The 18,782-nt window shown below is 34.1% G+C and overlaps 1 protein-coding gene across 2 annotated transcripts; it reads left to right on the forward strand.

Moving 5' to 3' along the window:
• Positions 1 to 5,796: 5,796 nt before the first annotated feature.
• On the forward strand, positions 5,797 to 13,898 carry LOC130828826 (V-type proton ATPase subunit e2-like). Of its 2 annotated transcripts, none has more exons than XM_057694834.1 (4): positions 5,797 to 5,985; positions 6,121 to 6,294; positions 7,606 to 7,653; positions 12,866 to 13,898. In XM_057694834.1, the coding sequence occupies exons 2-4, from the start codon at positions 6,197 to 6,199 to the stop codon at positions 12,930 to 12,932; spliced, it is 213 nt and encodes a 70-aa protein (XP_057550817.1). In that variant the 5' UTR covers positions 5,797 to 5,985; positions 6,121 to 6,196; the 3' UTR covers positions 12,933 to 13,898. The 2 variants fall into 2 exon arrangements, with proteins under 2 accessions (XP_057550817.1, XP_057550816.1); XM_057694833.1 differs by having other exon boundaries at positions 5,850 to 5,985; positions 6,090 to 6,294.
• Positions 13,899 to 18,782: the final 4,884 nt, after the last annotated feature.

The following is an 18,782-nucleotide window of genomic DNA, read 5'->3' on the forward strand; positions in this document are numbered from 1 at the left end:
ATTTGTAGTTGAATTTTAGGATTTGTTTTGTATGCATATAAAGTGTTTGATGAAATGCTTCAATGAAAGTTTATTACTTTGTAGGGTTAGTTTAATGGTTTTTGTATATATTCATGGTATTTTTAGCTTTTATATTTGAAATGAACCTTATAATAAGTGTTCTAATACCTTAGTATCACAAATTCTTGTATTCAAATTTACACTTCCCGTTATAGTGTATTGGGGTGAGGAAGTCATGATATTGGTTGCAAATTGGTAGCAAATTGGTGGAGATATCACATGAAAGATCATTATCCCATTGAAAAACATGTTGAATTGGTTGCAAATTTGGATAATGCGAGGGAAGTCATGATATTTTTATGATTTTTATAACACTTATGGCGATGAAAAACACGTAACAGCGATCATGGCGATGCCGGGCCCAGTTGATCCATCAGTGCTTACGCTTCAGGCGACACACAGGAGCGTAGCTGTGTGGGAGGGCTCCACTGCCCAATTGGTTACTCGTCAGCACTACCAGGCGAGTACGTTACGGTGGGAGGTGGATGACAGGGTATTAGACGTAGTCGAGCTAGCTGGTTTCAGATACATTCATCGGTTGTTGGGCGGGGGCTTAGAGCTCAATCGAGCTCTTATCACTGCATTGGTGGAAAGGTGGAGGCCGGAGACACATACCTTTCACCTCACAGTTGGCGAGGCAACGATCACGTTGCAAGATGTGGCAGTTATCATGGGACTGCCGGTTGAAGGACAATCAGTCATTGGCCATGGGGAGGGAAATTGGTCAGCATTAGTACATGAGCTGCTAGGGGTTTGGCCGGAAAACCCTCAAGACCCCACCCAGCCGAAGATCATCGTTGGATCGTCATTGAAGCTGACTTGGCTTCGACAGCATTTTAGCGCGCTTGAGGATGATGCAGATGATGTGATGGTTGACAGACATGCCCGAGCTTACATTTTGTACCTGTTTGGATGCATCTTGTTTCCGGACAAGAGCGGCGACTCGGTACAGTTGATCTATCTCCCTCTACTGGGAGACTTGGAGCGCGTAGATGAGTACAGTTGGGGAAGTGCTACCCTAGCGTATCTGTATCGTAACTTATGTCGAGCATCTCGTAAGGGTGCCAAGGACATGGGTGGATGCTTGATGTTGTTACAGATATGGTCATGGGAGCACATTCATATAGGGAGGCCCATTATTCGGACGGTTCGACCGGATGGGCAACATGATCAGGAAGATGACGCGGATGATTTTGAACCGATATTAGGGTCAGAGCATCGGCGCGGGATGGATCCTTTGGCAGTAAGGTAGCAACACTCAATTCACTATTCAAATTCATAATTTCACTATTTTATGATAGATGAAAATGTTAATCAATGTTTATTTGTTTGCAGCTGGCTTCGCGTATATCTTTCGAGATCCCACTCCCCACATACTCTCGTCTACTACAGGGACACACTAGATCGACAACGGGACGAGCAGGTTAGTAACATTTACTATATGTATTAGTTATGAATAAATTGTATACATTACTAAGCATATTCATTTCTATTACAGATGACATGGCAGCCTTACACAGCGGCTAAGATGGAAGCTCTACCACACATATGTACATCGGGCCACGAGATTTGGAGATCGCGTTGTCCTCTTATTTGCTTTGACATCGTCGAGCTACATCTCCCGGATCATGTCATGCGTCAATTCGGTTTGGAGCAGGTAATTCCGCAAGCCTGTGACACCCAACGTCAACTACATGCGATCGATCGGAGGACTGGGGACAAGAACTACCTCGTACGACATAGATCGCATGTAGATGCGTGGAACGACCGAGCATCTACATTGGTTGGAGGAGATAACTTCACAGGTCATAGCTCTGCTATGTACATGAGTTGGTATAGGCGCATCTCCATATTACGCCTAACGAACACCGCATTTGCGCAGCCAGGATCACATTACCATCTGACATCTACGTTACTGGTACGTTTTCTTTCAACACTCATAACAAATAGTAATAGTTTTAAGTAACTGTTTTAACAATATAATGATAACAAACAGGCTGAGCGCATCCGATCGGTGTTGATACAATGTAATGACACGATTCAAGGGGCCGCTACATCGCCAGTTGACGTGGGCTATCGGCTATGTTCTCAGACCTTAGGCTCCATTAATGCGTCGTTGACCGATGCATTGAGTCAAGCGGGTTATGAGTACCTCATACCAACTCCACCCGTCATTGGCGATGTAGATGACACATTCCACACTCCTTCTCCAAGGAGTTCAGCCCATCGAGGTAGCTCTTCCGGAGGATCTAGTTCTCGATCCACAAGAGGCCGCCAGCGTTCATCTACTCAGGGTCGGTCTTCCAGATCGCCATCGACATCCGCTACTATGTCGCCGTTCGTTCCCCCGTCTTCCATCAACACTCCTCCGCCACATCCATCGCCTCCGCAAAGGATTATCACATATCAGCGTGCTAGTCAACGACGAGCTCCTACTCTTAATGTCATTGCGGAGGTTGACGAGTTCACACCATCATCATCCACCGGTGCGCAAAACAAAAGGGGCCGGGGGTTGTAGTTTAACAAACTTTGTATATTCTTATATTATTTTAACTTCTTGTATATTCTTGTATGATTTTAACTTTGTATGTTCATGATTGTAATATATCTTCGCATTATTTTCATAATTAATTTTTTCAAATCAAGCTGGTTCGTAATTGATTAATATGAAATAGATGGTATTGAACTAGTTTAATGCAGGTTACGTTCACTATTTAGGGGAAATGAAAGAAAAAAAAAATTGTTGCAGGCCACCAGCAAACCGCCACATGAAGTGGCGGTTTACCAGGGATCAAACCGCCACATGAGATGGCGGTTTGCCTTGACCAAACCGCCACTTCATGTGGCGTTTTTGTGCTTTATGTAAACCGCCATTTCAAGTGGCGGTTTGGTCTGAAAAAAAAAAAAAAGACTTTTCCACGTGGACGGTATTCTGGGAAATTCTTTCCCAAATTAGGTAAAGTGGGAAATTTTTTTTTTTTAAACATTATTCTGGGAAATGACTCGTTTTGAGGAGAGTGGGAATGAGGCACTGAAGGTAGATATTAGGCAAAAGCCGCGAAAAGATGCAAATTAAATGAATGAACAGTTATTTCACTGTTCATTAACAGTATCTCACTCTTAGCTTTTCTTTTCTTTTTTTTTTTATTTTTTTTTTTATTTATAAATTAAGGATGGAAACATTTGATGTAAATTTTCCTATAAAGAAAATGAGGCGTTATATTAGAACAAAGAGCGCACATAGTTCGGTTTGATTTGGTTTGATTCGACACTAAGATTAAACCTTCACTAAGATTAAACCAGATAGAAATCATGGTGTGGACAAACTTTTCATATCAAATCGGACTGTTTAAATCATCATATCGAATTAGACCAAAAAGTTATATAACAATTTAATCTAGCCTATGATTTTTTATTTTAAACATTTTTCTAGGTTAATATATGTGTTTCTAAAAAATATTTCAAACCTATAACCACCAAATTTTATATTTGTAATTAATTGATTGTATCAACATCGTTCACGTATATTTTATCATAAAGGTAATCACATCTCAAAATATTTAGATAGATACTATTTATAAAACTACTATTTTCGGTCTTATTAAGGCTTGTGGTATGGGTTAATTAAAAAAATAAAAAATCGAAATCAGACCAACAATCGTAATATTATTTATAAAAACTTGAAAGAACGTTTAAATCGTTGACCAAACTAAATTTTAAAACTACATTTTGGTCGGATTTGGTACGTGGTTGAGGCGGGCCAAATTTTGTTTGATCCTAATTAGAATAGGTTAGAGTAGTAATTATTCCCTCTGTCCTTAAACCATTCCCAATGATGGTGAAATATTTCAGATATATAGTTTTTTTAAAAAAATTTGATCTCATTGGTGAGGAAAACAAAAAAAACCTTACAAATTAGTTTTTTATACTCTGAGTGGAAATTTTGTTAGAAAACAATATTGTTCACCCAACAAATAAGAAGTTAACACTTGTCCAACAACTTTTTTATCTTTTTAAATAGGTCTTTTTATTTATATAAAAATTATATATATATATATATATATATATATATATATATATATATATATATATATATATATATATATATATATATATATATATATATATTTGCGAATTACAGCTTTCAAGTTTAAGGATTTTGCAAATTACAACCTTAAGATTTTTTGCGAATTACTACCACCAAAGTATCAAAATCTACACCACTCAGGCTAAGTGATCATTGACCAATCCAAATGACCTTTGACCAGCCTACATGACCGTGACCATCACTAATCACCTTGAACTTTCGTTGACCATTCCTAATCACTTTGACTTTTCTAATTACCAATAGTATTCTTGCGTTTTAGCACTTTAACGTCGTTTTTACTCATCATAATGACATGTTTTCAAAAAAGGGACGTCGAGATTATCCTTATGGGATAACTCCTTCGGAAATTTCGTCAAAAAAAGTATTTTTTTGCTATTTCCCGAAACGTAGATCGAAAAATATATTTAACATTGTTTTTACCTAGCATAACGATATTTTTTGAAAAAAAGGACATCGCGATTATCCTTATGGGGTAACTCTTTCGGAAATCCGGTCAAAACAAGTACTAATTCGTCTATATTTCGACACGTAGATCGAAAAAGATATTTAACGTCATTTTTACCCATCATAACAATATTTTTGAAAAACGCATGTAGTTATTACCCTCATGAGGTAACTCTTTCGAGAATCCGGTCGAAACAAGTATGAATTCGCCTATTTTCCGGCACGTATACAAAAAAAGATATTTAATGTCACTTTTACCCATCATAATGATATTTTTTCGAAAACCGGTCGAAAAAAAATACTAATTTGCCTATTTTTCAAAAAAGGAAGTCGCAATTACCTTTTCAAAAAATATGGTCAACGGTCATTTGGGTTGGTTAACGGTCCCTTGGCCTGAATGGTGTAGACTTTGATACTTTAGTGAAAGTAATTCGCAAAAAACAAAATTTGAGACTGTGATTTGCAAAAGGGCCAAAAGCCATAAAGTTGAAGGCTTTAATTTGCAAATTACTCATACATAAGTGTACTAATGGCCATAAAATTTTATTTTCTATAATTAGATACTCATTTTGCTATACTTTTTTATTTTTTATTTGACAGCATTCCTTGTCAAATTTTAATCGCCAAAGAGAAGTAATGGTAGGCCTGTGAAAAAGCATAAAAATGAAGAAAGAATAAATGAGTATAACAACCAATAGGTACTTATATTAGTTAGTTAAAATGTGAAAATAGATGATGTCAAGTCTAGTATGTACTTAGTCCACACTAATATCAGTGTGGACCAACATTTACACTCCCCTCCACTCTACTCTTATATTCTTACACTTCACCCCACTCTACTCTTATATTCTTACACTTCACCCCACTCTACTCCACTTTACTCTACTCTACTCTACTCTTATACTTTTACATTCCACTCCATCCACTCTTAAAAAATTTTAAAAATTTTAAAAATAAAATAAAATTTAAAAAATAAAATAAAATTTAAAAAATAAAATAAAATTTAAAAATTAAAAACAAAAATTAAAAATTAAAAATAAAAAATTAAAAATTTTAAAAATAAAAAATTAAATAATCAAAGAAAATTTAAATTTAAATTTAAATTAAAAAAAAATTAAATTATGTTTTTCAAACCCATTAATTAAGAATATGTAATAAAAAGCGAACAATGTGAAAATAAAAGGGTTAAAACTTGGTCCACGTGAACCAAATGAACACTAAGAGTTTCTCGTAAAAATTATACAAAGATATAATTTTTTAGAAATATTGAAATGGCAATAAATGAGATTACTAAGTCAGTAAACTTTGTTGTAACGAATACGACGAACTGACGAAGCATCGAACAACCAGACATTGATCGCAAAATAAGTCAGGTGACCACTCTCTTCTCTCTCCTGTTCTTGAGAAATTCTACCTTCAATCAATTTTTAAGGAGTACTACGATCAATTCTGGGTTCGCAATCTCATTCGTATACAGAATTTGAAGAATCCAAATTCATATTTCGCAGAATTGTTTCTGGGGTTTATTTGATCGTCCGAGAAGAATTTTACTGTGTAAAAGAGCAAAAATAAAACAAAATAAAGATGGGGTTCTTCGTCACAACACTAATGTTCTTGGTGATCGGGATAATCGCTGCCCTTTTTACCAGAATTTGTTTCAACAAAGGCCCTTCTACCAATCTGTAATTTTTCTTTTATCTCTTTTGGCTTTTCTTAGATTTGTGATTTGATAGTTAAACTTTGGATCTTTAGCTTGATTTTCCTTTTTCTTTTACTTGTTGGTTGTGTTTGACTTATAAATGGAAGTTGTTGGTATCTGATACTGTAAACTAGTAATGGACTACATAATTAAGTATAGTTATAGAATATCTGTAGGGGAAGAGCCATTGTATGTTAATTATGGAATGAACGTGTCCAAAAAAATTATGGAATGAACAAAATTGCAAAACAGCAATGAATTTATCTATGATATTTTTACTGACCTTAATTTAATTGATGAAGTATGCAATCAATGAAGAACAACATTCCATTGGCTCAATGCCGCTCCCACATAGGCAGGGTCTCCCGCATAAGAGGGATTTGGGAATTGGATATATGTAATCTTCCCTAGTGATAACAATGAGGTTCTTTACGGTTGCCCCTTGTAGCAATCTTCAAATACTCATGATTTATGAACTATTTTGACATGAAATCATCACATCCCTTGACATTGGTGATATTCTTTTATGAGAGGCAGAACCAAAATAAACTCCAAGTATCTGCAATGCAAATTTATAGCTTCATTGTCAAAAAGAGAATTAAAAATGGATATCATTAGCATGTTGGTTTAGGAAGATGGTTTATTCTTGAAAAATTGCTATGGAAAGCTTTATATAAGTGGTAGATGGGAAGAACAATCGCTTCTTCAAATTTTTAGAAGATCATTTTCTCAATTCTCTAGATACCTTTCGCGTGTTCGAGTATAATGGAACATTGCAGGATAATTATTCAGCTAAGCTTTCTCTTTTAATATGATAATGGAAGATGTTGCTTATTTGGCATGTTTGATTATAACAGAACATTACATAGATTGTGATTAGATTCTTCTAGTGTTATCTTGTGGATCTTTACATGAAATTGTTTAAGTTTTTCCGTTGATTGCCTCATAGTCGGCTATGGAAATCAAGGGGTAGTATTATATTAGTGAATATAAAAGTTAATTACTTCCATATTTGTTATGTCATTTTGAACCATATATGTTCAATTAAATTTATTTATTTGTTTTTGAGTGAGTGGAAGGGTTGGGGCTGAAAACTATTAATAAAATTTTAATGTGGCTTTGTATATCTTTATGGAATTGTTAACAACCTGAATGTTCTAGCAACTAGCTCTTTCATCACATTAAATTTGGTGATCATATTATGATGTAGGCACTTCTTGATATTTGTTTTTTTTTTATTGTGAATGTTGTTAATTTGAGAACTGCTTGTGATTAAAGTATTTTCATATTGCAGGTTCCATCAAACGTTGGTTATGACAGCTACAGTTTGCAGTTGGATGATGTAAGTATAATATCCTCCATGTTAATATTGACTTTTTTGCCCAAGAAGGAAAAGAAAAATAAAAATTGGCATATTTTCCGAAAAACCAAATAAATTGCTAAAATGTTGTAGCTTGCATTGAGTTCTACATTTAGTTTTTTCTTTATCTTATACTTTTGTGCTACTCTTGATTTTCACCGGGAAGTGCAATATGAGCACCATATGCTCTTAAGCACTTTATGCACTTGCATTTAAGGTTCGTTTGGTTATTAGTAATAAATGGTGGAGTTGCAGTTGTTATTTTCTGGGTAATTACGTTGACCCTAATTTGATGGTAACCCGACTTTAGATCAAGTTTGGAGAATATCATTCATCGAGTAATTCATTTATAATGGGTCTGGTATAGCTTCCTTATTCAACGCTCGGTAGTCCACACAAAAGGCCATGACCCGTCTTCTTTTTGACCAACAAAATTGGGTTGGAATAAAGGTTGGTTGATGGTTTGATTATTCTAGCCATTAGCATATCTTCCACCATCCTCTCGATCTCTTCCTTTTGGATTTGTGGGTATCGGTAAGGATGAATTGAAATTGGTTTGGTTCCTGTCTTTAGCACAATACTATGCTCCTTGTCTCGTCGTGGTGGCAGCCTCGTGGGTGACTGAAAAATCGTTTCATTGGTGTCTAGTAGTGGTTATGAAAAATTCGAAATCTCAGGCGCCTCATATTGTATTTGTTGTCGATTTGGTCGAGTTCAATCAATATGTTGTTGCGTTCCTTGCGAAGGGTTTTGATCATGGCCTTCAATGAAATCTTGGTTCGACCCAATTATGGATCCTCCCTTAACACCACCTTGCCTCATCCACCAAAACTGCATTGTTTGAAGCTTTCACAGCCCAACTACAATGGAAACGTTTTCCTGCACATCAAGGACCACTAAAATCAACATTACATCCGGGCATATCCCTATTATCTTTACTATCGCCACATTTTTAAAAGCTACTTCAAACTCCTTGACTTCGACTATCCGTGACCCCAATTGTTTTACTTTTGAGATAAAATTAGGGGTTGCACTCGGATCTATCATAACCACGACCTCTTTCCCATTCAATATTTCCCACCAACTGCAAAGTCATTTGACTAGTAAACTCCACAACAGTGTTTAAAGACATGCTTACTGATGCCTCTTAATCCGTGTCTCGTCTCATTGTTTGCTTCCTTCTCTTCATTCTCATACACCAACGAATCACTAAGCTCTTCCTTTTTGCACATGTGACCAATGCTCCATTTTTATCTCACCGAAAACAAAGCCCCATGTCCTTCTTTACTTGAAATTCACAATCCGTTAATCTTTTTGTGGTTCTTGGAGGCTCTCTCGGCTGGTTCGTACTGGAATTGGAGGTGCTCGGGTTTCATCGGTTGTTTGAGTGGGATGGGTTTGAATAGTGTGTTTTTGTGGAAAATGGTTTGATGGTGGAGATGGTGGAGTTGCGGTTGTTATATTCTGGGTAATTACTTTTCTGCCCTCTTCCCCCTCCATCCAATTTAGGCCCTTCCTCCATATTTAATTTGGCCTCTATCTTCTTGGCCTAATCCATAGCCTTGCTCAAGCTAGGTGGATCCAAGACCAGTAATTCAGTGTGAATCCTTTTATCCAAGCCTTTCACAAAAGCGGCCATCAACATTTCCTCGGGGATCTCAAATGGTGACGCAAATTGAATAAGCCTTTTTTTGTAATCTTCTACATAGCCTACTTGATGCATTGTGAGATATCTTTCATGGAGGCTTCTCTCTTTGAATGATCACAAATGTTGAAGCATCAACTCCATCATTTTGTCCCACCAAAAAATGGGTTCACAATTATTTTCACACTCGAACCAAGTTATAGCGCTTCCGTAGAGTCCAACCATTGCCGCGTTGATCTTCTCCTTTTCCGTTAATTGATGGAACTCAAAATAGTGTTTCTCCCTTACAAATTATCCAGGTCTCCTCCAATAAAGATGGGCAACTCTAGTCGCCGTTATTGGTGATTTCCATTTTCTCCTAACTGATCTCGTCCTCCATTACTGGTCAATTCCATTTCTCGATGATATCTACTTCTCATTTCACTCCTACTATCATACACTTTTTCTTTTGTCGAATAGCGTCTGCCCCCCTTAACGTCAGTGCTCAGCTGTTGTACCGTGACTTTAAGTTATTCTTGGGTCCTCAACATATCCTCATTCATCTTCATTTGCTTGTTAGAGAACAAAGAGAAGAAATCATTCATCCATTCCACCAATGTCTGTGTTGCCGCCAGTACCTGGGTAGGAATGGAATCTTTGGTCGATTGTAATTCCTGCTCGATTTGCTCGATTCTTGATGCCTGAGTTGGTGCCATGGATCAGAATGCTCTTATACCACTGTTACACGGCTGTACCGAAGCTGTAGTGGCCTATTTGAAGACAAGAACAATCTAGAACGATTCAAGAATTAAGGACATGAACTATGTTCTGAACTCCCTCAGTAGCTTTTCTTATTGAATGATTATTACATTGGTGGATAATTTGCGTTTCCCAACTCCAAGCGAAAACTTCGCAAAATGAAATTACATAAAGTTCGATATCCAAAACCCACTTAAATCTCCTTATTTAAATTTAAAGACTCTTAAAAGCCTAACTACCTTCCTACAAAATAGCTAAAGCCTAACAACTTCCCTAAAGCCAAGCTATTTCACAAAAACAGAATTAAACTACTAACTTTAAATAACTGTTGCTCCTGATAACCGGTTTCTCATCAAGAATTAATATGATGGCTCATATCCTTCTGCCCCCTTCTACTGTAGGTGTATCTGAGAATCGGTTTATCACTTGTTGCATCGTGACTCGTGTATAAGAGAATGTACCTTCTTTTATCCAGTCATAATATAGTAAATTCGTAGTCAAAAAATAAGCTTGGCATTCTGCTGTTCCAGCAACAGAGTAGGAACAGTCTACTGCTGTTCTTGCAAATAGACAGCCCTGATGACATCTTGAATTTCTTTCAGCATACATTCAGGAAATGCATTACAAAGTTTCTTTTTCTTACGGGTGAAGACTAACACTGGACTAGGTGTCTTTCATGGCATGTAACTTCTACTTCCTAATCCATGCTGTGCAACTATCAAGTTGTTGAGATTAGCTTCAAATTTATCAAACATGTTTTCTTTCTCAATTCCAGCATGAGATCAATTGATTTACCATCTTTTTCCTCCTCCTACTTGATAATGTTGATCCTTTGCCATTTCAAAACCTCCTGATTTGGAGTATCTCTTCTTCAACGATCATTTTTTTAAAAGTTCAATAGAAAACCAATGCACCAGCTCCTACATCTCTTAGAACTCCTCCACTGGCCTTATCTTCTTTCTTCTAGCTCCCATCTATATCTAACTTCACTTGCTAGCTTTTGTCAACTTCTAAGTTGGAGCTTCCTAAGGACGAAGAACTTTCGTATCTCTTTCTTTGTTATATGTTTTCTTAGCGCGTAAATCTAGCTCTAAATAATTAAACGCTGAAAAGGGTGAGGAAGATGCTTCAATCTAGCAATGAAAGTTCATATTTCCATTTATGTGCTGAGAGAGGTTGTGTATTGCCCACTAAATCAAACTGGAATATTGAGATGGAAAAGTATGATGTCGTCACTAGAAAAGAGTATTTAGAGGATTGCAAATATTTGTCTGCTTGTTTATGACATTGTGTATTAGATTTGAAGTTCATGATTTAGCCTCCAAGAGAGTGGCAACTTCTAAAATATAATGATCAGCATTCCAAAGTGTATTTTATATAACGTATGGGTTTTGTTTTTCAAAAAGTTTGGCTTGTTATGGGTATGTCTGTAAAGGATAGGAGGTGGCTAGGTTACATGATATCCTGCAATTGAATCTCCAAATGAGATTTTCTTCCTCATTTTAAAATCTTACTTCCTCCGTTCTTATTTAGTTTCAACATTGCCTTTTGGCACAAGTATTAAGAAATGTTATTGTAAAGTGTATAATGTCTATAATATCTCCAATAATAATAGGTATAAAGATGATAATGTATAAAGTGAGAATAAAGTAGGGGTAAAATAGAAAATTATTTAGTTACTTTTAGCCAAATGGGTAATGTTGTAAGTATTGTGAAATATCCAATAGAGGAAAGTGTTGCAAGTAATTTAGAACGGAGGAAGTATATAGGTTATTGCTTACTAGGTGTTTCACCTCTCAAAATCTTTTTCCATTTTTTTAGTGTTGCAGCTTTGTAATGGGCCGTCTCATCCAAAATTGGTATAATTGAAGAACCATGCTGAGGCTATCAACAGTCTTCCTTTTTGAATATTTCCAGAGAGGGAACATGATAGAATAAGGAATTAGTACAAGATTTGACCTTTTTATGTCTTCATGCAAAATTCTCAACCTCAGCTTTTCAGGTTCATTGAGAGGTCTTCAATTAAGCTTCCCCACAAAGATCAAATTCCTATCTTTATGTTTTTGAGTATCCAAAGCTGTGGTTGATTAATAAAAGTTAATTGTCATACATTTGTCCAGTTGTCCAAACCATTATCACCAATTATTTAACATTGATCCTGCTTTTATAACATAGCTCTCATTATGTTCCCACCTTTTGTTTGTTGGTTCATAAAGGGACATATTTTGTCTTTTTTATTGTTATTTAATGAAAAATGAGGTTTCATTGAATGTGAATCTATAAGAACTGGTTTTAATGATAGAATTAATAGGTGGGTCGTTTCGACTAACTAGCCTATTCGATGCTTCCCTTACGACACTTTTTTGACTATCTTGGACAAAAAAGAAAAAGACTACGGAGCAACTTCCTTTGACTTCTAAACATGGAAACCAAGATGTTCGTTCACCAAGCAAACCGATGAAATGAAAATACTGTTTGCTAAGTCCTTGGAAACGTCCACATGCATGGAGGAACAACGAACTTGAGACAAACTCGACACTTTTATAAGACTTCTCGTAATTCTATGCAATCCCTTGGTAAACCCACGGTTTCTTGAGCTTCTTCTCTTGAATGATCTTTCATAAAATGTTGATTTCTTGAGGAGGAGGAAAGGTGGCTTGGATATGAGGTCATGGCTGCTGCTTCACGAGTTGCTCACAGATTCATGGAGCCTTGTAAATTTTGGATCAACTTTATTTCTGTGTCTGTTTGTTGGTGCCCTCCTTTACTACTCAGGTAAATATTGGATTCTAAACATGTTTTCGTGTGTAGGTGGGCTATCGTTTATCTTGCGCAGATGAAGCCCCTCATTAACCCCATACTAAATGAAGGGGAGTAAACCGGGTCTGTGGATCAAATGTTACCATTTTGCTCAATTTCTGGGAAACTCATTAATAGCTAAGTGATAGCACCCATTTTTCATGTGCATTGTATGTAATTTTATTATAGGAAATTTCAAATAGTAGCATTTAGTTTTCATGAAATGTTAATAGTAGCATTTTTGTAAGATTTTTCCACATGGTAGCATCTAATTTATGCACTATCTAACTGCCGTAGCATTTTCCGTTAAATTCTTGTTAATTTCCGTTTAATTCATCATTTGTAAGATTTTTCCACATGGTAGCATCTAGTTTTTGCTCTCAAATGTTTAATTCACTATTTTAACTTTTAACTGACCAATTAATTTATCAACGCCCTTAAATAATGTAACAATTAAGTAAATATATATTAGTGCTTGAAATGCACCTTTTGAACTTATGAAATGCACGTTTTGAACTTATAAAATGTGTCTTTTCAATTATTTATCAGTGTTCGTAATGTACCTTTTGAACTTTATAATGCCAATAATTTAAATGAAAATAAAATTATTACAACATTTAAGGGTGTTGATAAATTAATCGGTGAATTAAATGTCAAAATGATGAATTAAACATTTGAGAGCAAAAATCGGATGCTACCATGTGGAAAAATCTTACAAAATAATGAATTAAACAGAAATTAACAAGAATTTAACGGAAAATGCTACGACGGTTAGAAAGTGCATAAACTGAATGCTACCATGTGGAAAAATCTTACAAAAGTGCTATCACTGGCGTTTCAAGAAAACTGAATGTTACCATGCGAAATTTCCCTTTTATTACTGTGGATAACATTCCAATTCCTTTGTTTTTTTGATTTTAAATCTTCCTCTGTATTTTATGTGTCTACTTGTTTGAATTCTTGAAGCTTCATTCTAGATGAAATAATAATCAATTGGTGGAACATACCAATACAATTTATTGCAATCAAAAACTTCTTTACTTCATTCTCATTTTTTTATTTCATATTTCCTCCTATTCATCTTTATGTACTTCATCCAATGCACTTATTTAATCCTTAATATATCTAATTATATATAATTCAATATTATAAAAAGTTGATATTAATGAACTTCACATTAAAACGAATCAAATAAGATCTCACATGATTATGTTTTATCTTATAAATTAATAATAAAACATAATTTAAGAGTGATCAATAAATAGTGTCCTAAAATTAAATGGGACACCTAAGTTGAATAGTAGGGAGTATTTCATAATATAAAAGTTTATTGTAAACAACTCTTATGTATTATGCTTTGAAAAGCTTTTAATTTCATTTATGTTCATAGGTTTTGTTTTCTTTACCAAACATTACTCATCAAATAATATATCCTTTTAAGGATTAGTATTTTATTTGAGAAAAGCTTAGATTTTATTTGATTCTTTTTAACTTATATTTAAAAATATTTAATTTTAAAATATGCACAATTAAATATATTAATATTTAAAATTCTTTTATTACATTTGGTGATGGGTAGTGTAAAATATAAACGGACCATGTGACTGCTATTCCATTTTAAAGAATTTACCTCGTTGTATATGACATGGCGATCAAGAAGTTTATTATAGTAGGTTAAAGTGTTGAGATATTTAGAAAATACGGTTAAGTAAAAGTGGTGGAATTTTATTCAAAAATAAAATTAGAGTAAATTTTTCATGATAGATTAAAATAAAAATGAGGTAAAATCATTGACACGAAAACTGTTTCTTGAATGGAAATAGCCTGACCACTAGTATTATTAATGCTAACAATATAGAAGTACAATAACTACTCTCTCAGTTTCTTTTTGTTTGTTTATTTTACTTTTTGTCTGCATTTTAAAGTAACTTTCGAGCCTCAATATATCTGAGTACGCATTATAAAATTGTAAAAATTATATATTAAAAAGTTTTCATTAAGACAAATCTAACAAGATTAAACATGAATATATATTTTATCTTTGATATATACTCGAAAATCTAATTAAAATTTTTGTCTTCTAAAATGGAGAAATTTAATGTAGACAAACAAAAAAAAAACACAAAAGGAGTATGAAAAATACACAATGATTTCTACCACATCAAAATATATAAACAATAATGTTTACCATCTTTTGATATACGCTCATTTGCCTTTTAAATTTGCAACTATGTTTCTACGTCTTAGTTACTTTGCACAACTTTTTACTTTATCATTATGTTTGGATACCAACTTAAAATAGCAAAAAAAAAAAAAAAAAAAAAGGAAGGGAAGGGGGAGGAGGGTTAAAGAGGGAGAGTGCACCTTGTTTGTTTAGAAGGGGAGGAAAAAGGAAGGAAAATGAGTGTTTTTCCTCTAAATCTTTCAACTTTAGGACATGTTATATTCTTAACAACGTTAGTCTATTTTTTCCCTCCAATCTCTTCCCCTCTAAATCCCTTTCTTCTCTTTTTGTTATCCAAACAATGTATTCTTTATCTTTCAAAATTCCACCCCTCCTTTTGGGAATGGAAAAGTTTCATCATAGTCAATATTTTCCTCTTGATTATAGCCTTGATCTACTAACCTTGCTTTGTTTCTGATTATTTCATCATCCTTGTTGAGTTTGTTTCTAAAGACTCGCCTTGTTCCAATGATAGTGCGATCCTGTGGTCTTTCAACTAAGTCCCAAACTTTGTTTCTTTCAAACTCATTCAACTTGCTTTGCATCGCAATGATCTGTTCCAGTTCTTTTATAGCTTCCTTAATATCCTTTAGTTTTACAAGAGATACAAAAGTAGAAAGTGAAAATATAGTTTGTATACCTCTCGTTAGATCATTGATAATGTTGTCAAGAGGATGTTGTGAATCGTGATGCTAATTTAAATCTCCTTCTTAAAGTAGATGATGAGCCATTAGTGAGAGAGTCAATTGATAATTCTTTTGAAGAGTCTTTAATTTGAGTATTATTAGTAGAACGTTCAGGTAGCTTTTCCAAGTTTTGAGCACTTGTCTCTTGATCTGGTTGAGAGTCTTCAACGTGCGCAATATCCTTAATTTCTTCAACACAACAATGGACTACTACATATTCTTCATTTTTCCATAGCTTCTTTGTTAGCATCTTCTTCTACGCTTTCATCATCAAAATGTTTATTAAGATTTAAGTCTACGAATCTATCACTTTATATGTATACTTTATATGTATACTTTCTTCAACCACATTTCTACTTTTGTTTAGCACTCTATAAGCTTTACTATTCAATGAGTATCCAAGAAAAATAACTTCATCACTTCTAGCATTGAACTTACCAAAATTGTCTCTGCCATTGTTATGAATAAAAGATTACATCTAAATGGTCTAAGATACGAGATATTTGGCTTCCTTCCTCTATAAATAGATCATAGGGACTTTTCTATAGTATATGTAAAATAAGATATTTGTTTAGGATGTAATTCGCTGTGTTGACTGCTTTAGCCTTATAATTTTTAGCTAATTCATTTTAATAAGCATAGTCCTAGCCATTTTTTTCAAAGTGTGATTTTTCTTTCAACCACACCATTTTGTTGAGGTGTCCTAGGAGTTAAGAAGTTGTGAGTTATTCCATATTTCTCACAGGACGAATCGAACTCCAGTTGATCAAATTCTCTTTTCTGATCATTTCTTACTGAGATAATTGGAAGATTAAAAAGAAGGAAATATTATAAGAAACTACTTTATCTATAGGTCTATTTTCAAAAAACTACCTTATATATTTGTTTTTGCAAAAAACTACCTAATGTAATATATTTCTCTGCAAATGACTACCACTTAATAGAAAACATTAATTAACTGTTAAGTTTGAGTGTTTGACCAATTTGAGAGATTAAGTTGTCTATGTGGCAGTATCTCATTGGTCCTAGTATTTTTAAATAATTAAAAATTAAAGCACATAAATTAACAAAATATTAAAAGATACTTGACGTCATTTTTACTCATCATAATGATATTTATTAAAAAATGGACGTCGCGATTATCCTTATGGGGTAACTTTTTCAAAAATCCGGTTGGAACAAGTACTTATTTTCGAAAGAGTTACTCCATAAGGATAATCGCGATGTTCGTTTTTTGAAAAGATATCATTATGATGGGTAAAAATGACGTTAAAATATTTTTCGGTTTACGTGTTGGAAAATAGGTGAATAAGTACTTGTTTCGACCGGATTTCTAAAAGAGTTATCCCATAAGGATAATTGCGACGTTCGTTTTTTGAAAAATCATCGTTATGATGGGTAAAAATGACGTTAATTATCTTTTTCGGTTTATTTCGACCGGATTTCCAAATGACTTACCCCATTAATGTAATCGCGGGGTCATTTTGAAAAGATATCATTATGATGGGTAGAATTGACGTTAAAATTTTTTTTCGGTTACTTGTTGGAAATAGGCAAATAAGTACTTGTTTTGACTGGATTTCAAAAAAAGCTATCACGTAAGGGTAATTGTGACGTCTGTTTTTTGAAAAATCATCGTTATGATGGGTAAAAATGACGTTAAATATGTTTTCGGTTTACATGTCGGAAAATAGGTGAATAAGTACTTATTTCGACCGGATTTTTGAAAGAGTTATCCCATAAGGGTAATTGCGACGTCCGTTTATTGAAAAAATATCGTTATGATGAGTAAAAATGACGTCAAATATCTTTTTAAATTTTTTGTTAACTTATGTGTTTTAATTTTTATTTATTTTAAAATACGAGACTAATGGGAATTGGGATACTACAATATAGACAACTTAACCTCTCAAATTGGTCAAACCCTCAAACTTAACGGTTAAGTCACGTTTTCTGTTAAGTGGTAGTCATTTGCAGAGAAATATATTACATTAGGTAGTTTTTTGCAAAAAGAAATATACATAAGGTAGTTTTTTGCAAATAGACTTATAGATAAGGTAGTTTCTTATAATTTTTCCTAAAAAAAATTTGCATTTCTTTGCAACACTTTGAGAATGGTTTTACAGCTTTGCCTTATTCCTTCAAAAAATCAACCCACGTAAATTTTAAAATATCATCAACTGTAAGTAATATGTAACATTTAACTCTTAAGCTTCTAACTCGTATTGTATCACACAAATTAATGTGTAAAAGTTCACACAGTCTTGTAGTACTTACCATCTTTTTGGCTGAAAAGAACTTCTTACTTGTTTACCTCGAATACATGCATCACATAAAGGATTATGTTTGCAATTAAGGGATGGAAGTCAATCCCTAACTAAACCTTTGTGAGCTAGTTCATGCATTGTGTGCATGCTGATGTGGCCAAGCCTTCTATGCCATAACATTGGGTCATTTGCTAGGGCTTTTTAGCACTTAAAGTCTTCAGCTGCAATTTTATTAGTGTATATATACATTATCATGTCTTAAAGCGGTAATGTATATGTCGTATGTATCACGATTTTAGCTACATATTTTTTTTTGTCAAATATTACCTGATTACCTTTATCACACAATTGAGACATACTTAACAAATTGAATTTCAAACCATCAACCATATAACATTATCAATACATTTAGAAGAATCCTTACCAAACCTACCAATTCCTAAGATCTTGCATTTACCTTTGACACCAAGAGTTATCAAGTCCTTATATTTTTCTTTAATTTTTGAAAATAATGATGCTTTATCGCTCATATGCCTTGAATATCCATTTTTGTTTTACCTACAAAACAAAAAAAGTCTTGAATATCCATTTTTGTTTTACCTACAAAACAAAAAAAGTCAACCTTTCTTCAAATACCAAGTAGCAAATTTGGGTGCATACCTCGGGATGGACCATGTTAGGTGGTTTAGTTCCCTTTGGAACCCATATTTATCTTACATGTTCTCATAGTTGAACGGAAAATGTGTTCTTGA

Source organism: Amaranthus tricolor, chromosome 12, assembly GCF_026212465.1.
Source record: "Amaranthus tricolor cultivar Red isolate AtriRed21 chromosome 12, ASM2621246v1, whole genome shotgun sequence".
Taxonomy (NCBI): Eukaryota; Viridiplantae; Streptophyta; class Magnoliopsida; order Caryophyllales; family Amaranthaceae; genus Amaranthus; species Amaranthus tricolor.